Here is an 18,837-nt window from a genome sequence, read left to right on the forward strand (position 1 = left end):
ACGTCCAGCTATGCGCGCCACATGAACGCTACACCTGCACCGTGAGCGAGAACGGCGGAGTTCAAACAACTTCAAGAGCAAGTTTTGAGTTGAGCCCGGGAGGAAGTCCGACTACAACCAAAGCAATACACCACGCAAAGCGCGCGACATCAGAGATACACCTGCAGAGCCTAGCAGAGCCAGAAACGTGAACGGCGAGGCTAAGACAACGAGAAGCACGCCTTTCGTAGCCCGCGACCAAAGGAATCCATCTAGAACCATGCCAAACAGCATTGGCTGCGAAGAATGCATTCGCTCGCGCTTCACACCAAATCCTCCCAAAAAAACGCAACTGCCAACTGACGAACGGGCACACACATCGTAAAGACGGCGATCCATCTCATTATGAATGTTTTCTCGGCCGATCCTGTGCAGCCAAAGCTTTCGACGAGCCGCATTGCTTTTTCTGGACGGGATGACGAAAAACCTTTTCCACTGACTCCTCGGTTATTGCACCCGTATGCGCAACAGCAGCTCGGCATCGCCACAGCGTGTAGACACCGTCAAAGTTGGAGAAACGCTTCTCGCCAAGACTGTCGCACCAAAAGAAAATGAAGCGCGACGTCTACCCCCGACAATGGCGCCGGCGTCTGCTGAGGAGTCAAAACGCGCGCTCTAGCACGCGACCACGGCGCCTCGGTCAATGGGAGGCTCGATTATCCGGTGTCGTGCTGGAGGAGGAGAAGAGCCGGAAAGTTCAAAGTTTCGTTACTTTTAGGTTGTCAATCAATCAATCATTTTATTTCCTTAGAAAAGGAGGAGTACGGGACTAAAAGCTCGAACAGCTTGACGAGGTCCCGACCCCTTGTTAGTTGGCATGACAGCAGGATGACGGCTAGTCTTACACAAAAATGAAAAAATATCACAAAGCAACGGGTAATACAGAATGAAACAAGACGGCAATCAATCGGAGAAGCAACAAAAGGTAATACAGATAAATCAACACACATAAGCAACATTAGTGAAGAAAATTAGGCGAATAGGAAGGCATGGTTTAGTCTTGCAAATGAAGAAGTTGACAAAAACGTTTAATGCGACAGTTTCGGTTTCTGGAGGGATCAAAATTTTGTCGGTCTAGTAAGTTTAACAGCGGTCTAAGACCCTTTTCCCGAGCATTTCACCCTAGAAGAGCCGAGCACCAGGCCAGGGGAAATCTTGTACCCATTAAAGAAACCGGTGGGTACCCGGCGGCACTGGGGATCGAACCCAGCACCTCCCGAATGCGAGGCGGATGCTCTACCACAAGGCCACGCTTCTAAGATGCGAGCCCCTCATCACGGCCAGCGACAAAACTAGGCGGGCTTCAACACAGCCGTCCATATTTTCCATGCCTGCACATCGGGTCCAAGGTCAATCAATGCAGACTGACGTTCATGAAGCCCCTTGGCGGGCTTTATTTTGTCAAGGCCGCGAGCGCCGCTTCTCGGTAATTGGCAAAATTAGGCGTACGGCGATGAATGAGGCGCTCGCCACAGTGAGGCTCTCGCGTAGGAGAATGCCATAAGTGAACCATAACCTCGTTCAATGCCTGGTTCAATGCGGCCGTCTAGTTTTGCCACTGGCGTAACGAGGCGAATGAAGCAAAAGTAGAGAAAAGGTTTGAACTTTCCGATTCTCTTACACTCTAGCGCTCCCGCGGATAATGAACCCTCCCATTGGCCGAGGCGCCGTGGGCACGTGTTAGCGCGCGCTTTTTGGCTCCACACCAGACGCCGGCGCCATCGTCGGGGGTAGAAATCGCGCTTCGTTTTCTTTTCGTGCGACACAGTTTTGTTGGGAAGCGTTTCTACAGCTTTGACGCTGCCCACGCGCTGCGGCGATGCCGAGCTTCTGTTGTACTTATGGGTGCAATAACCGAGGAGGCAATGGAAACGGTTTTTCGTCACTCCGCCCGGAAAAAGCAGTGCGGATCGCCGAAAGGTTTGGCTGCATAGGATCGGCCAGGAAAACATTGATAATGAGTTCGATACCCGTCGTCACGATGTGAGCAGCAATTCTTCAAGTGTCAGTCGCGTTTTTCTCGGAGGATTTGATACGAAGCGCGAGCGACTGCAGTCTTAGCAGTTAATATCGTTTGGCATGGTTGTAGATGGATGCTTTCACTCGTGGGCTACGAAAGCGCAGCGCTTCTCGTTGTCTTAGCCTCGCCGTGCACGCTTCTGGCTCTGCTAATCTCTGCAGGCGTAGCTTTGATGTCGCGCGCATTACGTGGTGTATTAGTTTGGTTGTAGTCGGACTCTTTCGCGGGCTGCACTCAAATCTTGGTTTCATGGTGCTTGAGCTGCGCCGTTTACGCTGCTTGCGGTGCAGCTCTAGCATTCATGTTCAGAGCTTCGCTGGACGTATTTGTTTTTTTGCAGTTGGACTCCTTAGCTCACAAACTCGATATTAAAGACCCGGTTCTCGCTGCTTGAGCGACGCTGTTCATGCTGCTCGCGGTGCAGGTCTACCTTTCATTTTGCGCGCATTGCTGGGCGTATCAAATTTCTTCTGGCAGAGTTCCCACCAGAATCGGTCAGAATGGGTCAGGCACGGTAACCGAACTATCGCTCAATACTGCATATCTTCGTGGATAATACTTGAAAATGCAAGCGAGGACCTCGGCCAAACATAGTGCATACAACTGCTTGTGCTTTCAATTTGCTTTTCAAGCAACTTCCTAAACGAACAACGGTTTGCTTCGAACAGGACTGAAAAAATTGGAGTTTTGGTTTTTCAGCTGTTGAATTTTGTTTCGGGCTCCTTCGACCAAAAGCGATTAACTGACTACGCCAGTCCAGGACGCTGTTCGCTATTCATGTCAATTACATAAGGGAAGACAATGTCCTCTTACAAGCCATTATTGCATAGGTTTACCCCATATGACAATAACTTAAACAAACAGCATTCTATTCGGTCAGGCCGTGCTGTATCTGCCCGCGAAGCAGTGGTTAAAAGTCTTTTTTGGTTTGTGTTGCTCAAGCGAAGGTATTGAACCTACATAAAAATTCTTCTGATCGCATCTCTGTTATAGTGCGCAACTAGGCATCGTATTCACTTATTTACAAACAGTAAGAGGCTACCGTCAGTCGAGTCCTTTTAAAGTTAGCCTGCGAGGTGTCCGAGGTATATTGTAACTCCCAAATAATCACTACGCTTTCCTGCACCAGAAAAAAACTATTAGAAAAAATACTAATATAAATAGAAAATAAAACTGATATGAGCAGGAGCCTACGCACAGCCGATTGCACGAACAAACGTTCCTTTCAGAGAAAAATATATTATGCCAATATTACACCGCCACCTGTTCATATAAAGCCTCGGCCGCACGTCTAGTCGTATGTCGTACCACTTCCTCTTCGCTTCTTCTTGGAGGAGTTAAATTTTGAATAAGATTTGGCAAAAGCCGCCGGCCGAAGACAACACTCCGAGCATGTTCACTGCTGAGCCTCTAGCTCGCTCGCGCGTGCGATTTCTACCGTGTGTACCGCAATCAAAGCTATCGCAGTACAAAACGTTCCGATAAAGCAGTGCAACATGGGTCTTTGCATTTGTTTGGGAAACCATATTTTTTTAATCTCCCATGCCATGATCTCACTGCGGGTGAATCGAAGGCAGAAAATGCAAACAACCGATACGGGCGCGCGATACACTGCGCGTCAAACTGCGAGCGCTGTTTCCAACACTTTGAGGATATTCTCAGCTGCGCACGCCACATCCACTGCGTGGACCGCAATCATATCGACCGCTGTAACGAATGTTTCGATAAAGGAGTGCAAAGTTGCTCGGGGCGGTTATTTCTGTAACTGACTTTTTAAATCTCCCATTCCATGATCTCATTCTGGACGAAGCCAAGACTGAAAACGTGCGCACGGTCTACTGCGCGCCAAAGGGCGAGCGTTGGGAGCGTCTGCTAGCTTCCCCCTGCCTAGGTGCCGCCACCGTCTGCGTTCGGAGAGGAGCCGAGAGAAGGAGCACCGACATGGGAGAAGAGGGAAAAAATGTCGTTACTTAAAGTTTATTGAGGGGTTTTAAGCCACCCCCCTCGCGGCAGGCAGATTGAAGTGGGCCGCGCGAATCAGCAAAACGCGCCCATTGGCGCGTAGTGAAACCCTCTCCTGACCTCTTCACACTTCTCCCTCAAGAAGCGTTTTATATAACCGAATAATAACTTTTTTTATAACCGAATATTGTTCGAAGAACAGGAGAAGCAGCGGCCCCGTACTGGATCAGATTTTCTTTTAATGATGATAGAAGCTTACTGTCTGGCGACTCCAAGCGGCGCTGCAGTCTTCCATCTGTCCATTTCCCAGACACAGGCCAGCGTGAAAGGCATTCGCTTTCGGTCCTCCCACGTGGGCGCCCTGTGTGGACCGACTACAGCATCTATTTCCCGCTGAATTCTGGCCTGTATGGTTTCCGGGTGAGTGGCGAAGTTCAGGAAATGCCACTGCAACGTAGCGGCTGCACTGAATGTGCCGCCAATGATGATGTCGTGCACGTTGCCCACAAGAAAGCGGTCTGGGGAACAAAAACCAGTTAACAGTAAGTAAGGGACACCTAGCGTGAGTCATTGCCCTTCCCCTTTCCACCCTCTAAGAATACAAAAGATGGCACAGCCCAAAATTTGGGCGACACTTAATTACATTTCGTTTCCAGAATGCCAAAGCATTAAAGTCAGAAGTCCGCTAATCCTGCTTCTCCTTCTCCGTCATTGCTTGGCCGATTATCCGTCCTCAGCGACATACTCCTCGAGCTCTTTAGCGGACAGTTTCCAGTGCGGTAGACACACGCATCGTTGATTGTGGCTCTATTTCAAGGTGATACGCGGAGCTGTGTAGGAGTGTGTGCACACAACCAACGCCAATTTCTACTGCCCCCAAAGCCCGCCGCCTCGCTCGGCGGTGCCACGTGACCAGCTCACCTGCCAGCTGCCAGCCCACCGGTAAATTCGGCGGTGTGACGTCATCACTGTGTCAACAAGTCGATTAATTTTCTGACTAACCTCGCTATGTTTTTCAAGGGCGTCTGCCAACTCTGCTATTTAAGGTGGTCTCATGACGTGGTCTCATGACGTCATACACTCTCTCGACCAATGAAGGCTCGGCCACGTCTCGTGACCCCGGGACGCCATCACTGTTTCGCTCACTGAGCGAATTTTGTGTCTAAACAAGCCATGTTGCGTGTTCTCATGACGCCATCAATGTCAGTGTAGAAGCTTGGGCGAGTTGCTGGCAGATCATTCTTGACAAAGCGCGATAAAACCCGGACGCAGAGGAGAAACGTACACACCAGCGCTCGTGTGTACGTCTATTCTCTGTGTTCGTGTCTTTATCGGGCTGTGTTAAGAAGAGTTAGCACCGTTTTGATCAGTGAGCGAATTTTATGCGCCATGTTTTAGCCATCTGGTTTTCAAAGCGATCACATTAACAAAAAAAAAAAATCTCTGCCTCTCCCGTAAACGAGAGTAGAGTAAGCATGAAATGTTTACGGGCCTAATGTCATCTCGGTGGACACCCGAACCGCACCGTACAGGAAGGGAGGAACGCCACCACCCGTTCAGCGCGATGCCTTGCCATTTGAACGCAAGGTTTTTTGAGGAAAGGAAATGGCGCAGTAATTCTCTGCCATCTCGGTGGACACCCGAACCGCACCGTAAAGGAAGAGAGGAACGCCACCACCCGTTCGGCGCGATGCCTTGCCCTTTGAACGCAGCGCTTCTCCCCCGGATCACGTATGACAACGAAGTGTAACGTGGCATTTATGTGCTTTTTGCACGCCTTATTAGAAATCGGAAATTATAATTCGGTGCATTATCAAACCCACAGCTCCACTGATATCTTGATAAACATTGAGAAGGCACTGGCAGCAGTTATTTTTTGTCTCGTTTGGAGACCAACCGGTGCTTGCATGCCGGTCGCGTAGGAGGGCTTAGAAAGTCTCGTTAAATCTCGTTAAGTCTCGTACGGTGCCCGGATGTTCTCGTTTCAGAGCCCGGATGACTGGAATTCAGTGCCCGGATGAGTGGATTTCAGTGCCCGGATGAGTGGATTTCAGTGCCCGGATGACGGGAATTCAGTGCCCGGATGACGGGAATTCAGTGCCCGGATGAGTGGATTTCAGTGCCCGGATGAGTGGATTTCAGTGCCCGGATGATGGCTCTAGGTCTCGGCGTGACGTCACCACACTGCCGACAACGGGGGCTAAAAGCATTTCATGCTTAAAACTCACGGTGAGTAACTAAAATACTGATTGGATTTTTAAAGTGTGTCGTGTGAGTCTATACCGTCCCACATGCTTCAAATTCGCTACAAGGTATTCCTTTAGAACAAAAACTCAGTCCATACGAAGAAGATAGCTTTCAACTCACACTGAAACCGCGGATGTTCATTCTGTTTCTCCTTCTCGATCATCTCGGAGTAGGATTGAATGAAGTCGTTTCCTTCCTCATTTATTTGCTTGCAAATGACAATCTGCTCGCTTGGGGAAGAACACATTCTTAAAATTTGCCCATTCCCGGCAACCACTCGTCAAGTCTTTACACGATGTGTTAGAATAGGAAGCGAAAAAAACTGAATTTACTTTTCCTTCTTAGGCGGGAGGCTGTAACAGCTCTGGGTTCCTTACTTTAAGCGCGCGAAGTGATTGTTGCCCAATATTTATGACTTTTGGTGCGAACAACCCCGGAGATGAGGAACTGCACATTATGCAGCGTACTGGAATTGGCACTACAACCTCGTAATGCACTTGCCGGTGTACCACTGATGCGATTATAAGCTAGAATATAGAAAATGCTTTCCACCCGTGATGTTAAGATTCAGTTATTTATTGCAGGTTTCACTGAAGACGCTATAAACGAAAGAATTTTTCTATATTGTCTGTAAAAGTGGATAAGTCAATGAGAACAAAAGTTGACGTGGGAGACGGTTTTCTCCGATATATATAACGTCATTTCAAAGGCTGCGATGCTTGCAAACAGGGACATGTTAGAGAGACAAACAGAGACGTTAAGTGCAACACTACTCTGTTTGTCTCTCTAACACGTCCCTGTTTGACCAAGCAGCGCAGCCTTTGAAATGGCGATATTCCAAAGAGCCCAAAACCCAAGCACTTCTTAACAATATCTAATGTTTTCTTGAAAAGTATAAAAATTGTTTATTCGCTTGCAGTACTGTTAGGGGTAGCAGCGGGTACGAAATGGGACGTCATAGGGTTTAGACCGGTTAGGAGGACGAATGTAGTACAGTGCCAAAGGGTGGGTACACAGTTCGATATCCTCGTTTAGCGTGCCACCGAGATCTAGACGTGGGATTCATGGTCTGTAAGGATATTGTTAAGGTCTGTAAGGATATTGTAGCATTAACGAGGCGGCGAGGGGGCGGGGTATCGTAATAGAGCATAAATATAGGGATGATCTGAAGGATCTACAGGGCTAAGCACCTAGATGCAGTTATGAAGACGGGATAGTCGAATGCTTCTATGAAGTCTTGGGATTTGTAAAGGCTAATAAAAACACAGGATACTATCCTTTTGGGCAACCTCAATGCCAAGGTAGTGAAGAAGCAGGCAGGCGACCAGATATTTGGCGACCACAGGATAGGAGCTAGAGATTGTAAGGGTGAGTTATTGATAGACTTCGGAGAACGAAGTAGTATACTGATGATGAATGCCTCCTTGCGCAAACTGGAGAACTATTAGTGAACATTGCGGAGCCCAAACACAGAGATAAAAAATGAAATAGCCCATCAAGTGTGCGCACCCTGGCCTAGTGGAGGATGTGGAGAAGCTCATCTAGGGGAGAAGTAGAGGCCCTAGAGTCGTGAGGTCTCGAATTAGCCTAGATTTGAAGGAGGAAAAGAGGAAGATATTAAGGACGGAGCACACCAACTGGCCAGTGGTAAGCGGAAGAATTGAAGAATTAAGTGTCTCTGTGGAGGATGATGACCTTGGGTTCACGATTAATGATCATTTCGCAAATATTAAAACTAAGAGGGGCATACCAGAACGGCCGGTAAATAGTTGATATGAAGAAACGTAATGTTTAACGGTCTCGCTAGGAAACAAAAGTTTGTGATAACATTGGTAGTGGTAACAGACTACACCTACTTGGGACAGCTAATGATGCGGACCACCTATCGCAAGCGTTGACGGGGCCTCTTGGTCGGCATTTGCGGACCATGAGGGTGAAATAACAGAAGAACAAGATTGAGGCGTAGTGCATTTGGCAATCGCTCACAGCTGAAGGGTAGCCCATAATTCCGCTACGGAAGGGGACACTATTTTTCAAACTTTTCCCCTGTCTCATACCTCTCATATTAATGACTGGATGCAGCGATGGCGTAGAGGTAGTGCATCCGCCTCCCGTGCAAGAGGACCGCGGTTCGAATCCTGCTACCGCACAATTATCCACCGGATTAAAGAAAAACTCCGCGTGTCGATAGAATTGCGCAACCAGGCCTGGGGTGCGGCCTGAGCTCGGTGAACACAACCGACAATGCACTCCCTCACCAGAACAGTATTTTGCCACCCTGGTGTAGCATGGCCGCAACCTTCTACGAACAAACCAATGAACCCTCGGCCCTCAGTCCAAAGCGGCTGCAGAGCAACTGACCAAGGTGGCGGTCAGACCTGTAACGCAGCGGAGGGCGCTAAGAATCTCTGGCGGACAGTCCGCTATTGGAAACTGAACGCCAGCATTTCACACAAGAACCTTCCCAGTGAGGCTAGCTTAGCAGGGCTGTTAGAGGAATTAGCGGGTGTTAAATGGGATGTCATAGGGTTTAGTGGATTAAGACAGATTAGGCGTACGCAGTACTAAAGGGCGGGCATGTACTGTGCTACCGTGGATTAGCGGACAGACGAGAAGTAGGTGTGGGATTCCTAATCAATCGGGATATAGCTGGCAACATAGAGAGGCTTTATAGTATTAACTAGAGGGTGGCAGCTATCGTAATTAGGCTTAATAAAAGGCTCAAGCTGAAGGTGGTGCAGGCCTAGGTGCCTACATCAAACCATGATGACCAGATCCTTGAAGTTTCTGTGAATACGTAGAATCGGCAATGAACAAAGTAAAATCACAGTGGACTGTACTGTTGGGCGACTTCAGTGCGAAGATAGGAATAAGTAGGCTGGAGACCAGGTCGTAGGGGTCTATAGCATAGGTTCTAGAAATAGCAGGGGACAATTAGTACAGTTTGCAGATAGAAATAATTCAAGGATCATGAGTACCTTCTTCCGCAAGTCAGAAAACAGAAGAGCCCCAATGGTGAGACTATAAAAGAAATGGACTTTTTACTATGCGCTCACCCTGGCATCACAGGGGATGTTGATGTCCTCGGAAAGGTCATTGTAGCGACCACAGAATGGAAGGGTCTCGTATAGCTTAGATTTGAAGAGGGAACGGAGACGGTAATGAAGCGGAAGCCAGTTAGCGATTTTGGGTAACAGGGAAGTAACCGAGTTATTTCTCATTGACATCGATCCGAGCGCAGTCACCCGGCTACAAATGAGCGCTATGCAGCTTTATCAGAAATTTGGTAGTTAAAAAAAAATTTGTTCTTGTCCTCAAAAATTCCTGAAAAAATCCCCTAAACATTTAACCGGTAACAAGGGAAGCAGAGGAATGCTGGATTTCTCTGCATAACAATAGGAAGGGAAGGCGACCTCACTGTTGAAACAATGAACAATAATCTCGCAGCTGTCGTTACGGAGTGCGCCATAGAAGTAGGCGGTAGGATCTGATCTGATTAAGAAACGCCAAAACATGAGGGCGTCTAACTCTACTGACAGAATAGAACTAGCAGCGCTATAAAAGTTAATAAATAAACGCAAGGCAGCCGACATCAGGAAGTTTAATACGGAGAGAATTGAGCATGCTTGAGCATGAGAAATGAGCATGAGAATTGAGGTAGCGTAAAAGCAGTGAAGAGGAAATTAGGCATAAATAAAAACCAGATGTAAGCAGTAACAGACAAAGAAGGCAATGCCATTACCATTATGGATAAGATAGTTGAAATAGCCGAAACTATACAGTCGCCAATGCAATCAAAACGTTAAAGAGAGAGACAATCGCGCACAGAAACGGGACATTCTGCCTGTAACAAAACGGGAAGTAAATAAAGCCTTAGAATCAATGGAGCGGGAGAAAGCAGCTGGTGAGGTTCGGATAACAGCAGATTTGTTGAAGGACGGAGGAGAGAGTCTGCTCCCAAAACCAGCCACCCTGTATGAGCAATGCCTTGTGACCTCGAGCGTACCGGAAGCTTGGAAGAGCGCTAACATAATTTTAATTCACAAACAAGGAGACGTCAAGGACTTGAAAAATTACAACCCAATCAGCTTACTGCTCGTTGCCTGCAAGGTGCTTACTAATGTAATCGCTAATAGGTTGAAGACAACCTTAAAGTTCAATCAACAGAATAATCAGGCAGACTTTCGGAAAGTATACTTGACAATACACCATATTCACACTATCAATAAGGTGATAGAGCAATGCGCAGAATGCAACCAACCCCTATATATATAGGCTTCACTGATTACGAGAAAGCATTTGACTCAGTGCAAACCTCACCTATCATGCTGGCATTGCGGAATTAGGGTGTAGAAGAGTGTTATGTGCAAATAATGCAAGAAATCTATTCCGAATGCACAGCTACCAGAGTCCTTCATAAAGTTAGCAATAAAATTCCAGTAAGCAAGGGTGTCAGGCAGAGAGACACAATCCCGCCAATTCTATTGGCCGTCTGTTTACATGAGGTATCCCGTGACCTGAAGTAGGAGCAGCTGGGGATAAGAGTTAATAGAGAATACCTGAGTAGTCTGCGATTCGCTAATGACATTGCCTTGCGAAGTAACTAAGGACCTGAACTGTTGAGCATGATGAATGACAGCATAACGGGGGGTCTAAAAATTATAATACAACAAAACAAAGTAATGTTCAACAGTCTATCAAGGGAACATCAGTTCGCAATTGGTAGCGAGGTTCTGGAAGTAGTGAGGGAGTATGTCTAATTAATGCAGGTAGGAACCGCTAATACGGATCCTGAGAGGGAAATAACAAGAAGGACAAGATTGTTTCGGCGCCCACATGGCAGGTTGGCTTAGATCATGAATGGCAGTTTGTCAGTATCACTCAAGAGAAAAGCATACAACAGCTGTATCTTACCGGTACTCACCTATGGGGCAGAAACGTGAAGGCTAACGAAGAGGGACAACGCAGCGAGCTATAGGTGCAACGTTATAGGTGCAACGTTCAGATCAGAAACGGGCGGTGTATGTGAGGGAACAAACGCGGTTTTATGACATCCTAGTGGAAATCAAGAGGAAGAAATGGGCTTGGGCAGGGCATGTAATGCGAAGGCAAGATAACCAGTGGTCCTTAAGGGTAGCGGAGTGGATTACAAGAGAAGGCAAGCGTAGCAGGGGGCGGCAGAAAGATAGGTGGGCAGATGAGATTAGGAAGTTTAAGGGGATACGCTGGCCCAATTGGCAAAGGACAGGGTTAATTGAAGAGATACGCGACAGGCCTTTACCCTGCGTGGGCGTAGTCAGGCTGATGATGATGAAAAGTAACGACTGGAGCAGAAGAAGTGTAGTTTGAATAGAGAGAGACAGCACCTGGTAAGTAGGCCAATTGGCTTATGCTTGAACTGCATATACTCCGTTTCGTGCTTCCATTTAAGGCCTGGGGTTTCGGGCATGTGGCCAAAGGCAAGCGTGTTCTGTGGCGCTGTCCAGATTAAGACAAGTTGTATGCGTTTACACCGCACACTTTTATACTTACTTCAAGAAATCGTAGAACTCCTGTCCACCTTTGCGCTGTCTCCCGCTTCGAGTGAATGGGAAGCACAAAAGCAAGCGCTGTGTAGGGCGCTTCAAGAGCCCGAACAGCGGTCCTTGTGACAATATTGCTAACATATTGGGAAGGAAGCTAAACATCCGGTGCCCCACATCGGCTTCGTGGGGAAGCTTCGAGCCAAATATAAGGGATGCTGCGTTGTTGGCGGTGAAAGCCACGATTGCCCATGACATGGAGACCGGTTGACCCTTAGCTTCTTTTATCTGTTGTTCGATCCGACGAGACTGCAGCTGGTGGAAGCAGATCAGCAAAGTCCGTGTAAGTACTAACAAAGAAAAAAGGCGCACGAGCACACTGCGCTGTTTTGAGGTGCGTCTCGACAATAGCTATAAGGCACCTAATATAAGGTCGAGCCAAATTTCGAAATTGGCCTCACGCTTACTCTATCAGGTATGTTTGTGGTAAGGCTGGCAGCTTGTGGGTGCAGTATGTCAGAAATCAAAACCAGTGCCGACGGAATAGGTAACCAACCATATTGTTCCTCCTAGAACCTCGAAATCTACATGGTAGAATCACATTTACTGCTAATCGTATAAAAAGAAAGCCGCCACAGCAGAGGCTAGTACAGCAATGGGTATTTACACATTATATAGACAATTGCGTTTCTTTTTTTCGACGACTGGAAGAAAGCACAGATTATGCCCAATTTCAAAGCTGATGCTAGTAAAAGTCATGCAAACAACCATCCCATATTTCTGACTAGCATGTCATCTGAAACTTGAACACACAACTTTTTTTCAGTCTAATTAGTAGCATGGAATCTCTTAACTATTTGCATTCTAACCAACACTGCTCTTGATTGCTGTTATCCTGCTATACTCAAATCGACGTATTCATACACGGTTTTCTACATTGTTTGGATAACCATTTTTCAAATGACGCAATTATTCTTTAGATTTTAAAGCATATAGTTTCTTGTGATTCACGGAATTTTCTTTCTCATGAATGGCTATGCCTTAGAATCCAGCCATAGTTGCTCTCCTTGCTACCGTAGTTCCCAGAAGCACACAAATAACTTATTCTGTAGACAACTGTAGCTCGCATCTTAGCAACTCTGTGTCAGGTGTTTCGCAGTGTCCAGGCACTTAGCTCCCTCAATCCCCTGCTATTACCTGCTAACGTCAAATCACAGTTACACCTACCTGCAAACTAATGTTTCAATCAATGCCCCATCCTAAGGTGCACCCAACTCGTCGCTCTCAAGGAGGACGTAAGCTCTATTGCAACGTGGCGCGAAAAGACCATGAAATTTTCTCGAAACAGACACCATTTTCGCTGCAGATAGAGCAGCTATTCAGTTTGCTTTATTTAAACGTAACCTTAAATGAAATTCATAGGCAAGTTAAAGGTAAGCAGGAAAACGGAAATAATTATGAAGTTAATCAATGAAATTATTAAACATTTATACCTTTGTTTTTAGTAAATAAATTTAGTAAAAATACAGTTACTTTAGAGCAATCAGGACAATGTGGCGAACGAATATACTGAAGGTCGAAGGCGACAAGCGCGCTTTATCCGCTTTAATTATTCCTCGTTGATTTGCTAGGCAGCCGACACAAGCATATATTTCCAGCGAATCTGTATCCCAAAAAATTCGTCTAGTATTGTGTTTGTAGAGTACATTTTTTTTATACCCTACTAACATTCACAACATATCATTGCATACTTCATACCCATTTAATTTCCTCCCATGTATTCGAACAAAACTGCGCCTAAAACACAGCCACTCTGTAGCACACAGCTATGCCGACAGTCCACAACGCGCAGTTACTTTTACCGTGGTGCGGCAACCTCTTTTAATAGCCTTCCCGGAATCAAGACGACATTCTCAGACCACTATGATTTTTACGCTTAAGTATCTATTCATGCTGCATGACCTCAACTATCTATGCTTCCGCAATACGCTCAAAGGTTCATCGGACTTGATAAAAATTCTCTGTTAGTTGCTATAAAGTCTACTTTTATGAAATTTTATGCCCCTGCTAGTTTACTGCCTGCGTCGATGCTTTCTAAGCTGCATATTACAGTGGTATGTTTTGTTCTCGTATTTCCCCTTTGTTGTGATATTGTAACGTAACGCTACAAAGAAGTCACTCTTGCACCGAGGAACACCAGCAGCCAGTCAGATCAGCACGAGATGGAGCAGTTTCACTTCGTCTTTTCCCAATCGTCCGTGTCGTTCTTAGTCATCTTCTAAGGAAGGCATGTGTCATTGCCCCCCTTGTTTGGAGCATCGCCTCGTTGCGGCCGACTAGGAGCATACTGGTGAGCTATGAGCGGACAGATAGTGTGCAAGGTTGGTACAGGAGGACCACAACACAAAACGGGGCATCATCAGACTCTAGATCAGTCAACAGGGAGGACGTGGTAGGGTTTCATTCGGACGACGAGTACAACGTCAGTGAGCTTGCGTCGTCTGCGGCTTGAGGGGTCTTGGGGGGCGGTTTCAATTTCGTAAGTAACGTCACTGATGCGGCGGAGAACACGCTATGGTCCGAAGTACCGGCGCAGTAATTTTTCAGACAGTCCGCGATGACGAACGGGTGTCCAACTCCAGACATAGCCTCCAGGCTCGTACGAAACGAAGCGCCGTCCCTGGTTGTAGCGGTCAGCGTCTATTTGCTGTTGTAGGTATATGCGCCCCCTTGCCAGCTGCCGCGCTTCGTCTGCCTGCTGAGCGAAACTAGTGACGTCCAGATCAAGCGCACGTTCGCAGTCGGGGTATACGGGCAACATCGTATCCAGGGGAGTGGTCACTCGGCGGCCGCAGACGAGCTCGAAGGGAGTAAGCCGCGTCGTCTCTTGAAGTGCCGAATTGTATGCGAACGTGGCGTATGGGAGAATTTGATCCCAGGTCTTATGCTCTAAATCCACGTACATGGACAACATGTCGGCCAGAGTTCTGTTTAGCCGTTCCACCAGGCCTTTAGTCTGCGGGTGGTGCGCTGTGAGTGTGCGTAAGATTTAGCACAGCCTTAGTCAGGCGGGCCGTAAAAGCTGCCCCACGGTCGGTAATAATAATAGCCGGGGCGCCATGACGCAATCAGGGTGTCGAACCGGCATTTTTTCGGGTTCGGTTCGGGTTCGGGTTCACGCCTTTCGGGTTCAGTTCCGGGTTCGGCTCCAGAGGGCCATTCCGTTCCGGTTCGAACCGGTTCGGACCGTCTCGAACCGGTTCAAACGGGTTCAAACGGATTCAGGACAAAAAATTATAACGCCGATGGGTTTCAGTCAATTTTGCTATGCGTTTTCTTTTTTCTTGCACATCACTGTACAAAATAAAAAATCTGAAGATTTGTTTACGAGAACATAATACTGGGCTAGTTGGTAAGGGAAAAAGGACAAAACGAAGTCTGGAGAATACACAGACGCTGACTAACAACTGGTTGTTACCTTCTTGGAAAAGTATATGAAGGTGCAGGACACAGTGAACAATCCAAAAAACAGAAGAGCAAAGATTAAAACTAAAAAAACCATACTGCGCATGCACATTATAGTCGAGTGATGACATCTTTTTCAACGAAATTCGAAGACTATATTTCATAGTAGACGGCACTCCCCTATCTCCTGGACCTCACACAGTTGCCAAGAAAGCCTGGTTCCTTATCAACTAAATTCATGTATGGTGAAGCAACACGCTCATCTGCTTCCATCCTGATCATAAAGGCCTCCACCATCTCCTTAAAAATTCGATCAGGGTGATTAAACAGGAAATTTGTATTTATAAGTGGAGAAGCAATGAGTATTTGTTCGAACATCACAGATGGGTGAAAAAAGTAGCTGTGTCGTACAACTTGGCTTTGCATTGCAGCGAGTGCTACGATTGCTTCCCCCAGTAGATAAGACAAGTGTCCTGGTTAATAACGCTGTTTGCATTTGTAGGGAGTTGGTCGAGGCCAATGGGATCAGAAAAGAAGCCGATGAGTGTTGCTTCACCATCTATCAATTTGGTAGATAAGGAGTCAGGCTTGAGGTCCAGGCTTGAGGTCCAGGATATAGGGGAGAGACGTCTGCTGTGGAAGATACTCTTCGAATTTCGTTAAAAAGACGTCAGGATGTGATGTGCATGCGCATTATGATTTTTAAGTTTTAACCTTTGTTCTGTTTTTTGGGGTTGTTTCCTGTGTCCTGCGCCTCTATATACTTTTCCCAGAATAACATAACCAATTTTTAGTCAGCGCTCGTGTCGTCTCCCGTCTTCCTTTTGTCGTGTTTACTGCGTTACTTCAGCATGAAAAAAATAGTTTAATGTGAGATGTTCTCACTTTACCCAGTTTGTTTATTATCCGCAGCAAAAAGACGAATTTACGGCAAGAACCGCAAAATGAAATGAACTCGAAATTAATGGAAATCGGCTATGTATATACGCTATAATCCACATTATGAGGTGTAATTAAGCAAACAAGGGAAGGGGTATGAGGGGCTCGTTATAAATATGAAAGAAGCCAACAGCCACAGAAACCAAGGGGCACAGGGGATTTTTTAATCCCCTGTGCCCCTTGGCACAGGGGATTCTGGCAGCCTCGGTTCTGGCAGCCTTGACGCCATAGGAAGCATAAAGAGGGTTCTCACGCAGCTTCCACCCTCTCCGTTCGATGACGTTCTACGTCACACCTGCGGTATCTCAGGACGTTCTACGTCCGCCGCTTATGAACGTGGGTGGCGCTGATGAACACTCTCAAGGTTAGGTTACTTGTAAACATAAATACCCCCGAAAGCAGAAGATTTGACAGCCGTCGCCGTAGCTCAGAGGTAGAGCACCGGACGCGTAATTCGGAGGTCGTGGGTTCGGATCCCACCGGCGGCAGTGGTTGTTTTTTCTTCTGCTTTTCTAATCAATTAGCTTTAAGCGATAACATGTTCAGTAATATTCTAAATTGATCAACACCACAAAATAAATAAATAGATTAAAAAATCCCCTGTGCCCCTTGGTTTCTGTGGCTGTTGGCTTCTTTCATATTTATAACGAGCCCCTCATACCCCTTCCCTTGTTTGCTTAATTGCTTAGCGAGGGCCTCGGTTCTGGCAGCCTTGACGCCATAGGAAGCATAAAGAGGGTTCTCACGCAGCTTCCACCCTCTCCGTTCGATGACGTTCTACGTCACACCTGCGGTATCTCAGGACGTTCTACGTCCGCCGCTTATGAACGTGGGTGGCGCTGATGAACACTCTCAAGGTTAGGTTACTTGTAAACATAAATACCCCCGAAAGCAGAAGATTTGACAGCCGTCGCCGTAGCTCAGAGGTAGAGCACCGGACGCGTAATTCGGAGGTCGTGGGTTCGGATCCCACCGGCGGCAGTGGTTGTTTTTTCTTCTGCTTTTCTAATCAATTAGCTTTAAGCGATAACATGTTCAGTAATATTCTAAATTGATCAACACCACAAAATAAATAAATAGATTAAAAAATCCCCTGTGCCCCTTGGTTTCTGTGGCTGTTGGCTTCTTTCATATTTATAACGAGCCCCTCATACCCCTTCCCTTGTTTGCTTAATTGCTTAGCGAGGGCCTCGGTTCTGGCAGCCTTGACGCCATAGGAAGCATAAAGAGGGTTCTCACGCAGCTTCCACCCTCTCCGTTCGATGACGTTCTACGTCACACCTGCGGTATCTCAGGACGTTCTACGTCCGCCGCTTATGAACGTGGGTGGCGCTGATGAACACTCTCAAGGTTAGGTTACTTGTAAACATAAATACCCCCGAAAGCAGAAGATTTGACAGCCGTCGCCGTAGCTCAGAGGTAGAGCACCGGACGCGTAATTCGGAGGTCGTGGGTTCGGATCCCACCGGCGGCAGTGGTTGTTTTTTCTTCTGCTTTTCTAATCAATTAGCTTTAAGCGATAACATGTTCAGTAATATTCTAAATTGATCAACACCACAAAATAAATAAATAGATTAAAAAATCCCCTGTGCCCCTTGGTTTCTGTGGCTGTTGGCTTCTTTCATATTATGAGGTGTAGGACGATAAGCCGATGGATTTTGCATCTACAAGACCCTCCTGCTTCAGCAGTTTGGGAGACCCCGTAGCGCGAGTAATAGGTCTCCCTTGAAGCTTTAGTCAGTTGGGACTTTATCGTACGCAGTGTACTTACGAGGCACCAAAATTTCCGCCGCACGTGCCCTCTACGTTCCCGCGCACTACTGAGAAACGAAACTTTCATGTGTTGGCACGTATACATATACAGGCAGATACCTTTCCGTCACCCCGAAACCGACTTGCCAGTCCCCCCCTCCTTTACTACATGGTAAGGAAATGTTCGAGAATCCCTCCACCGCCCATCCCCAAACCAACGAGAGCCTCGTGGGAGCACTGGCTCTCCCTAACATCCAGAACTTATCAAACATATTTTATTTAAATCACCTATTCGACATCGCCTTTGTGACTCACGTTATATATCCCGAGCCCCTACAGCTCAGTAGCTTCAAAAACTCAGCTAATCGTGGCTTCTCACTATAGTAAAGTAAGGAATTTGTTTGTAATAGAATGTTTGGGACTTTTCCTGGGGCGCTATGAAAGGCACCCTTTTCGTAACAGAAATTTTTGCGCCCTTAATAGAGTGATAAAGAGTGGTTAAACTGGCGTGCACCATTTGTCCACCAACTTGTTTCAGGCATTTATTTTCAAAACTAGAAACAACCCCTTTCTGGCAGCTGTGCTTGATAGATGAATAAGTGCTCGCCTGTCGTTTCTGGACATGCTCGGGAGGGCTGATTCAGTCGGTTTTCTCACTCTTCGCTTTTACTTACCTGTACGGCCTCTCCACAGGGCAGATGACAAATGTTGCAATCGGGCATTACTTCCTCTACCCATACATATACAGCCTATACTGGTGTATTAAAGCAAAGTCAGCGGATGTACAGTGGAGCCCACATTAATTTCCGCAGATATAACGAATGCTCGCTTACTGCGAGTGGGTGTCGTGCTACTATGAAAATATGCATAAGGGCAACGGAAATTCCTCGC

At 46.9% G+C, this 18,837-nt stretch overlaps 1 protein-coding gene across 1 annotated transcript in view; it reads right to left on the reverse strand.

Annotated features, from left to right (window-relative positions):
• LOC149362298 (cytochrome P450 2B6-like) overlaps nucleotides 1-18,837 on the reverse strand; it is a 60,712-nt gene that overhangs the window by 20,601 nt on the left and 21,274 nt on the right. The window contains exons 4-6 of the mRNA XM_089568256.1: nucleotides 11,801-12,105; nucleotides 6,389-6,498; nucleotides 4,281-4,539 (exon numbers count right to left, since the gene is read on the reverse strand). Of these exons, the coding sequence (XP_089424382.1) occupies nucleotides 4,281-4,539; nucleotides 6,389-6,498; nucleotides 11,801-12,105 (674 nt within the window). The remainder of the gene's footprint in view (nucleotides 1-4,280; nucleotides 4,540-6,388; nucleotides 6,499-11,800; nucleotides 12,106-18,837) is intronic.

Source organism: Amblyomma mixtum, chromosome 2, assembly GCF_055824585.1.
Source record: "Amblyomma mixtum isolate Tamu chromosome 2, ASM5582458v1, whole genome shotgun sequence".
Classification (NCBI taxonomy): Eukaryota; Metazoa; Arthropoda; class Arachnida; order Ixodida; family Ixodidae; genus Amblyomma; species Amblyomma mixtum.